Consider the following 9026-nt stretch of genomic DNA (forward strand, 5'->3'; position numbering starts at 1 on the left):
CTTTCATACCGGCTGTCAGGAGAGACAGGTACCCAATGGGAAACGTACAATACTAGTGCAAGTAACTGTGTATATGCAAAGTCTGGAAAAAGCAATTTCTGAACAGGGTGGGCGAAGCTTTAAATTGCACATGAGAAATATTTTGTTTGCTAGCATATAAGTGTCTTAACAGTGTCTTTGTTTTAAAAACATCTATTAGAAGCAAAATAACCAAACTGACTTGCACAACCGTGCACTTTTTTTTTTCCTATGGCTATATGTTTAATGTTTCATATAAAAGGCTGGATTCATTAGCACTATTAAAATAGCTGAGTCATATATGTATTTTTTTTTAATTCCGGTGACAAACTGTTCATTCAAATCAGGAAATCTACTTTGAGTTCCTTAAAATATATATCTTTTTAAAAACAAAGCTCCTGCTTTGAGAGTAAAGAATTTTATAGCATTCCAAAAACTTGACTGGCCAAAATGTCTTTTACATTTATTTATTTTGAATGTGGGGGCAAAATATAAAAAGCTTAAAAATGTAACAAAAAAACACCAATCAGAAGTACTGCCACAGGCTGTTAAAACGTTTTTTGCATGCTGACAGAATGTGGCTCGGAAGGCTGGTATCCTTTCATTCTGGTGAGATACTGTTTTTCTGAAGGCTCATGAGTTTAGGATTCTTTTTTAATAAAAAGGTTAAATACAGACTAATTTCCAGTGAATTCAAGCCCAAATACTGCTATATATAATTTTCTTCCTTGTATGACATTGCTTGAGAGGAAATGGTTTATAATTTGGCCAGAAAATCTTTGCAGGCATTTCATTCCCGATAGCAGTGGAAAAATCGCAATACATCATAACCTTACAAAGCTTTCTGTTTCTCCATCTGTTGGGAAGCCTGCATTAGCTTGGACTATGCTTCACCTCACACCTACATTTCCCACTACCCCTTCCTCTTCCCCAGACTTAAAATTTCAGTTTCACTGAGGACGCCAGCCTACCACATAAGATAGGAATTAGGGGTATTCCACAAGATGCTTCAGATAGATACCTTTTAAGGGCAAAATTTGAAAGTTGATCTGCAGTGACCAGGGGCCTTAATCCTACAAACCACACATTAACACTCTCCCTCCCGTCTGCAAGCTCACAGCCCCTGCCTGCCCCAGGCTCCCTTTCTGTGGCTCCCCTAAACACCAGTCGCCCTATGCGAGCATTCGGCCACCCTGGGTGGAGGGGAGGATTACAGTCCTTAACTTGCACTGAATTCCTGATCCACCAGGAAAGCACGCTGCTGATGGGTGTTTTTTGTTTTTTCAACCCCTCTCCCATGACATCAAACATTTATAGTAACACATATAAGAATATATTATATATTTATATAAATATATAAAATATTTATATAAAATATATAAATAAATACACATACAAAATATGGCATTACTTTCCAAGAGAGATGTTACATTTCACAGGCTGCTTTTTCTTGTCCAAATTTCATCATCATACAGAATTAGTCATGAAGTTCAATAAAACAGTCAGCCTCAAATTGGTGCCAAGGTCTTCCTGATGTGAAAGCATCACGTATCAGCACAAAACCAACACATTTCTCTTGTGATTAAAAGGACATATAACACCATGGTAGAGCAATGGTTTAAATATTTCCGCCCATTGGCTCGTTTTCTATGCTTGAATGCAGGCAAATCCCTTCCACCAAAGTCAAAGCAACGATCATGTGGTAGCACAAAATGAAGCACACAGGTGTCAAAACCGGGTCCGTATCTCCCATCTTGCTGACATTGACTTAAACAGAAGTTTCTCATGCAGGGTATGTGCTTTGGTAGAGCATATCAAGACAACAGAGAATAGATACAGGCTTTTAAAAATAAATAGGCAGAGTCATACTGTAATGGCAATTTTTTTTTTGTCCGTGACTATTTTATACTAGCACAGACTGTTCTGGAGGAAATTTAAGCTCTGTTGCACTAACTGAAGCAAAGGACAGGCAGGAGGATGCTTTACAGAGAGCTTCAGTGCAACTGTCATTCTTTCCAGTGGCATAATTCAGTGATGGGTGCATTAGAAATATCAATAAAATGGGGGGAAAAAGAAAAAAAAAATAAAATCTTGGTAGCTATTTCAAATGAGGAAATTTAACCTCTTCTGGAAACACTTCCTTCACTCCCTAACGCCATTTCTATCATCTAGAATAGGTCAGTGTATGCGTATGTTTCTATACATATTTGTAAATCACCCCATCCCCTCAATTTCTTTTTGCATACATAAGTTTACGCTAAAATTATTGTGTAATATTTGGTATTCACATGTTACATTTAAATAAGGTTTATTAAAAAACAATTATATTAAATACAGACTAACAGAATATTCATAATATATTTTACAGAAAAAATAGCCATGTCTTTATTTTAGAAATACGTTTTTTTAAAAAGTTCTTTGAGATTTTTATAAAACATTTTACCCGTGAAGATAAGTTTCCCGTCAGACCTGTAAAAAAGCTTAAACTTTAAATCCTTGTGTTTTTTTTTTTTTTTTTTTTTGCTTTTGTTGCTGTTGCTTTAATATTTTTACAAGCTTACAATCTATAAATTCTTTAAAATAAAACACAGTATCTTTCGGGATCAAATTGGTCACAGGCCGTTCTTTAAAAAGTCAGTGGAGACTCCCTGAATCCATTCTGAAGTGCCTTTTTTTCTTTCTTTCTTTCTGGGGATCAATAGTGCAGATTTTATGTGGGAAGTCAGAGGCCCCTACACGTGCTATAGGGAGCCCAAAGCGTGTCAGTGGCGGTGCAGCTGCAGAGTCCCGAGGGTCAGCAGCTCCTGCGGCAAGGCGGGAGGACACACACAGCTCCACGTGTGACGCAGTCCGTGGTGCTCGCCTTGCCCCTCCAAGGTCTCTGGTGCGTTGTCTAACTGCCACGTGCAGGCGCCGGAACAGACGGCCCTTCACTTGCTTTCCAAGTTATAGCAGTGGACGTCTCCCTTGCCCTTCCCGTCATAGCCAGGAAGTGGCTGTCCGTATTTATCCACACACCAGCAATACCCTCTTTTTCGGCCTTTGGATGGGCGGCACTGAAAGAGAATATAAGATCCAGCTAGCATCGTGATCATTTTTTTGCTCTCCATTTTATATTGCAAGTGACAACTCACAGCTCAATTCATAGCTGTGTTACTGCATCTTGGTCATATCTTTCATTGCTAGAATTTCCACTTCACTTTATTTCCACTACACAGCATGACAATCAGAAGCAAATCGACCTTCTCCATCATTAAATTACTTTGTGTCTAATTATCTAAAAATAAAATTGTGCCAAGAACTAGAAAAAACACAATCTTTTGAACTGCTCTGTATTAGATTTGGTAGCACAGGTGTCCTCTGCTGAGCAATGACTATTTACAACAGTAAGAGCTGATGACTGGAACCCTTCTTTGGAAACAAAAGCCCACAGATTTGTTCTATGCTAAAGCACAGGTTTGGCAAAGGCAGCTCTTGGAGCAATCAACACCCTTAGCTTGCATCTGCTTGCTGGAGGAATGTGAGTACTGTAGTTGACATTTATTAACAGATACACAATCCTTCTGTAATGGAGTTATCACTTCAACAACTGCTAGATATATATTAGAACTTTACATGTATATTTTCCTATAAATAATGTTACTTATATATTAGGTCTACAACCTAAGGCAACGTTAGATGACAGTTGTTTAGTGGAATTTGCTAACAATACTAACCAATCTGAAACTACTATTAAGCAAGAAAATAAATGGACAACAACTTTACAAGCAATAATGCAGTAAATAAAAGGATAAAGAAGAAACTCCAAGAAAACAAAAGTTCTAAAGAGTAGATTAAAGGAGGTAACATTCTGCAGGTTATATTCTTCATGTTCCTCTGGGCCCAGTTCAACCTACAGAAACCTCTGAGATTCTGCAGTGCTGTCACCCTTGCAACGGGTGAGCCTACTCCTCTGCAAAGATATGGAGGGACATCTTACTAAGTTTGCCATGGCCAACCCCGGGCAGAGACAGCCTCTACCCAGGCAACTAAAGATCTTTTATGATAGCAGAATTAATGCAAATGCTAACAGAGTAGAACAAAGTTTACAGCTGGATCTGCAACACTGCCAACCTGAAGGAAGTATAGGCTAGACAAACAGAAGCCACTTAGGCCCTTCAATGTTCTACCAGATTAAGTTGGTTATTTATATAATTCTTCTACTTTGAGTCTTTTACTTGGAACATGAAACCGCCTTTTTAAAGGACAGTATAAGCCTATGCATATACCTTGTGATTCTGAAACCGTACATCACCTCTGAGATCACCCTCTCAGCAATTCAAGCATTTCCAGGGTGTAGGCTGGGTCCCAGCTGTGAGTTTGTCATGGCCCAGATAAGCTTTGCCATTAACGCTCAACAGCATTGCTCTCCAGATCCTCATCCAAAGTGTCCTGCCCTCCTGTGTGATATGGCCATGAAACTGACTCACAAAGCAACGTATTTTGACCAGGCAGAGATGCACCAGGAAAAATCAAGTTCAGGTTGGGCTTCATTGCCAAAAGCATTTGACCCTTTCCACATCCAGTTCAAGACCTCAGGAGAAGTAGTAATATATAAGATAGCGAGTGTGAACATGGGCAGTTCCTGGGACAGTCCAGGCCAGCAGATTGCCCCTGAGCCTATTAATTTGTGGCAGCAATGATTAACATAGATAGTCATCACTAGGGACATGTGAAGAGGACATGGGAATAAATGACACGTTAGAAAGAAAAATCCTGAACTTTCCACCATGATGGGACTGCAAGTTTCCACAGACCTTTTGGAGCGTATAGATCATTTTGTTGGGTAGACTCCTCTGCCTTTATAACGTTTGCTTCTATCTTGCTTATCTACTTGAGCATGCCACAACTCTATCTCCACAACTGGAAATAAATCTGCCTTTGTGCTATGTTTCTGAGTAGGAAGTATAGTGCAGAAATAATACAATGCCTTCTCTTCTTTGGATGTGCTGTCCTTCCTCATTAGTCCTACTCAAATGAATGGTAATTCTGACAGTAGGATTATAAGATCAGGATTAAAGTAAATAATGGCTTATTTCAGGAAAGGGTCAAGAAGTACAAGCCTATCAAGAGAAAAGTTACATTAATAATTTGCTAAACTACATAGCTAGTTGTATCTGAGTTCTAGCTATCTGTTCAGCTCATTTTCCAAAGCAAACCTTTACATATGAAATCAATGTATGCTTTATTATTTTGTTTCACAAGCCTGACTAGGGCTGGCAATGTGTTCTCTAGGATTTCAGTGAATGGTGGCCCAAAGTTCACTAAAGTCAGTGGGTGTTTTTTCTTTAACTGCAGGGGCAGCAGTTTTCTTTAACTGGATTGGATTCTAGCTGAAAAGGTATTAACATTTTGCACCTTCAATTCTTCATTTGCGGTGTGCAAAATATGCACAAAATGTGCATGTGCAAAACAAGGTACTTCATAAACAACAGCCTTTCCATGATCTAAATTGTACAGATAAGGAAACTGAGGCAGAAATTCTTAGGTTGTTTTTCCCAAGACCACAGGCACAGACAGAGTCAGAATTAGAAGGCAGGGTTTCTGGCTGCCAGCCTGGTGCTCGGGCGATGAAACTACACTTCTACTAATAATAGTAACACATCCTCCCCTTTTAGAAGTACTGTATGAAGTATGTTACACAACTCTCGCTGATTCATAGGCTTGCATCACTGTCAAAACAAATGATCAATTAAAGTTATCTCATCCTGTTGAGGGTTATGATTGCTTTTTACCATCAACTAATCAATTCTGGGAATTAAATATACCACAAAGTTAGTCTGCAGAAACATATTCTCTCCTATGAAGGACTTTTTATTTCTTTCCAATAACCCATTTGAGAAAATGAAAACCCTTAGATCATGTGGATTAGAGTTTTGCAGCTGAAATAACATTCTGCTTGCAAGGAAACAGAGATATAATTTACCTTTCTCAGTCTCTGATATTGTACTACCTGCTTCGTCATGCTGTCAAAAGCAGAGCACATCTGATTCAAAGAGAATGCTTTTATCCTGAGATAGCTAGCTTGCATTGCTTATTGAAATGATGGATAATTTACATTAAAAATAAAAAAAATAGAAAAAACATTCTTCTGAATTTTGCACTCCACCAACTTCAAGGCTTTGCTGAGCTCTGCTGCTACTTCAGAAGCCCAAACAAGCTGGAAACCTGCCCAAGCAGTGGAGCCAATAATTACTCCTGATAGAAACACCAGCTGCCAGCTTTATGCCACCTGCCCCTCGGCCTTCCGCAAAGCAGAGCGACAGAGGCATTCTTGGGGCACAGCAAAGCATATGGTATCCAATTTAATTCCTGGTCAGTGCAGAGGTCTCCATGGAGCTACAATTGTGATATCTTGGAACAGACTGCAGACAGCCTTGACACACACCTCGGGCCGTTTTGGCTCCTGTCAAGCCCAACTTTGTTTTCAGTGGAACACTGCCAATTCACATTTAGGTGAATATCTGGCTCCAGTAGATGAATATGGGGCAATTCAAAGATAATTCTAATTTCATTAAAACTTTTTTTTTTTTGGGGGGGAGGGCATGCTGGATGCAGAAATGTGCCTGTATGAACATATTTCATGTAAATATACCTATACACCACAGACGGACAGAGCAACCTTACGTAAGTGATTTGTTAAGATAGGTTGGATTTTAAAAATAAGTCTATATGTAAAGACAATGTTTGGAGTATTTTTTCATGTTGTACTTTGACAGATTTATGTTCTTAAAATTTGTTTCACTTTCAGAAATTACTCTGTATGGTGGTTCCTGAAAAGTCAATTTCTAGACAACCGCAAAAGCCATGAAAAACAGCTGCTTTCAGCTTGATTGGAAGAGCAGGTGATCAGGAAGGGAGATTACACTAACATGCAAAGTGCCTCATGAATGAGTCTTTAATGCTTTCCAGGGTTGTCATAATCTATCAGATTCTTCCCGTTACGTATCTACCTAAATGATCGCTATATGTCCTTTTAAAGTATATCTCTTTAGGTTTTGGCCTGCAGTGCATTGCGTGGTTCTTCATTGAGATCTCAGAACATTGGACTGCATGTGAACATGCATCCACAAAACATGTAATTAGTGCTTGAAAAGTAATTTAAAGCATTTAAGAGTGTGCATTAATTTGAACTTGCCTAACACAATTCCTTTGAGATATGACATTAAATTAGGGCAAGAAGACCCATTATCTTGTAAATCGCTATATAATTCATCCCAGTGTTATCCCAGGAGCTGGATGTACTAAGAGTGGAAACAGATGTGTCTGCCTTCATGAAACAGTTTGATGGGTCACAAAGTCCAAAAATGAGCCAAGAAGAAAATACAGTGGTTCTGACTCCTAATATCTGATCCAAACATTCAACAACACAGTACTGCGAGTACTGCCGTATGATAGTAAAGCTATTTTGAGAAGGAATTAACTATTTTCTCAGAGTTTAATCTACCAAAGACAGCACTCTGAAGCCCGTACAATATCTCAGTACACTGAATTGCACATCCAGCCACAGAGTTTTTGCACGTATGGGAAAGCAGTCAATGTTTCCAGAATTAAAAATGCCTACCCTATGATAATTTCTTTGATGACTTTACTGTTTATTACCTATTATTCTGAAATTTGTTGTCACATTAGAATACAATAGAACTATGGATCAAATACTGCTAATAATAGCAACAAAGGTTATCAATGAAGTAGTCTAGCATTCTGTTAATCAGATTAGACACCTGCTTACGGTTCCCAAAATATCAGACCTACATTTTGATGCTTCAGAAAGAAAACCAAATGAATGCCATCATTGCACTGTTTCACAGATAGACAGTGATTCCAATCTGGCCATGAGACACTTATTTCTGAAACTTTTTGCTTTTTTTTTTTCTGGCAGTTAATTTTAGAAGGGCAACATAAATAAATTATTTTTTGTTGATAATTTTGTTAATCGTTAATTTTCTAAGACTTATGAAGGCCTGCATCAAGCGTTGATTCAAGTTATTTTAAGTTGATTCTTTTAGAAGAGGAGCACTCAAACGGCATTAGATGTTTACATGGGCAAACTGCATGGGCTCTGCTTGGGAGCCTCTCTCACAAGATACTGAGCTGAACTTGTTATGCTGGTAGACAAGGCTGGCCATATATGAAATTGCCCCTGCATCTTCTATGCTTGCTGCCCAAATATACTGTTACGTTTAGCGTAGGAACCTTTTCTAAAACACTTGCAAAGTCTCCAAATAATTTGAACACTACCCTGAGCGCAAACGCATGACTTTGTTTCACACCATCATCTTGTTCTGGCAAGTGAACTTCAAGGAATGAAAAGCAAAAATGAAAAGTATATTCTCCTTATTTCCCTTCTTCTTCTTCTTTGTTGGAGTGTGCAAGCACCTCCATGGCAGATTTACCACTGCACAGTAATGCACCTGAGCATGTGCTTGTTGTGTATCTAATTTACTATCTACACACCATCGAGAGAGGGCGAATCACCACCCTAGTGCTGATGAAGCAAGGCTCATAGAGTCTAAGGACAGATGAGAGAAATATCAACTGAACAAAGTAAATATCAATCTGTGGTCTTCTCTAATACCTCCTGAAGGATAAGGACTATGATATGCTTGCTTGTCTTGAACATAATTAAATTATATGCTGTTCTAATGTAGCTAAGTAAATACTTTTTGGCACAGCCACAAAGCACAGGGGTAGCGTAGCATCACAGAGCAGCTCACACAGGAGTCCACAGTATTTTCTGAAAAAATGCAGCCTGGGGCTTGAAGAGCACTCGCAGCTCCTCTTCATACAGTGGCACGTGAATGGACATGAGGAACTCAAAACTGCAAGCGAGGAAAAGAACCTCTCCCTGCTTGAGAGGATCACCACCTGCTCAGGAAAAGCCTGGGTGGACAGATGAGCTCAGCAGCATGTAGCCAAGGTCAGACAGTACAGTCACCACAGGACTGATGGAAAAAAGGGATTAGAGG

At 39.0% G+C, this 9026-nt stretch overlaps 1 protein-coding gene across 1 annotated transcript in view; it reads right to left on the reverse strand.

The window, feature by feature from the left end:
• Positions 1–2598: 2598 nt before the first annotated feature.
• Positions 2599–9026, reverse strand: part of IGFBP3 (insulin like growth factor binding protein 3) — a 15677-nt gene continuing 9249 nt past the window's right edge. The window contains exon 5 of the mRNA XM_026033689.1: positions 2599–3074. Coding sequence (XP_025889474.1) covers positions 2949–3074 — 126 coding nt within the window. The 3' untranslated portion in view covers positions 2599–2948. The remainder of the gene's footprint in view (positions 3075–9026) is intronic.

Source organism: Nothoprocta perdicaria, unplaced genomic scaffold (assembly GCF_003342845.1).
Source record: "Nothoprocta perdicaria isolate Ctin4 unplaced genomic scaffold, notPer1 scaffold_131, whole genome shotgun sequence".
In the NCBI taxonomy this organism is placed as follows: domain Eukaryota; kingdom Metazoa; phylum Chordata; class Aves; order Tinamiformes; family Tinamidae; genus Nothoprocta; species Nothoprocta perdicaria.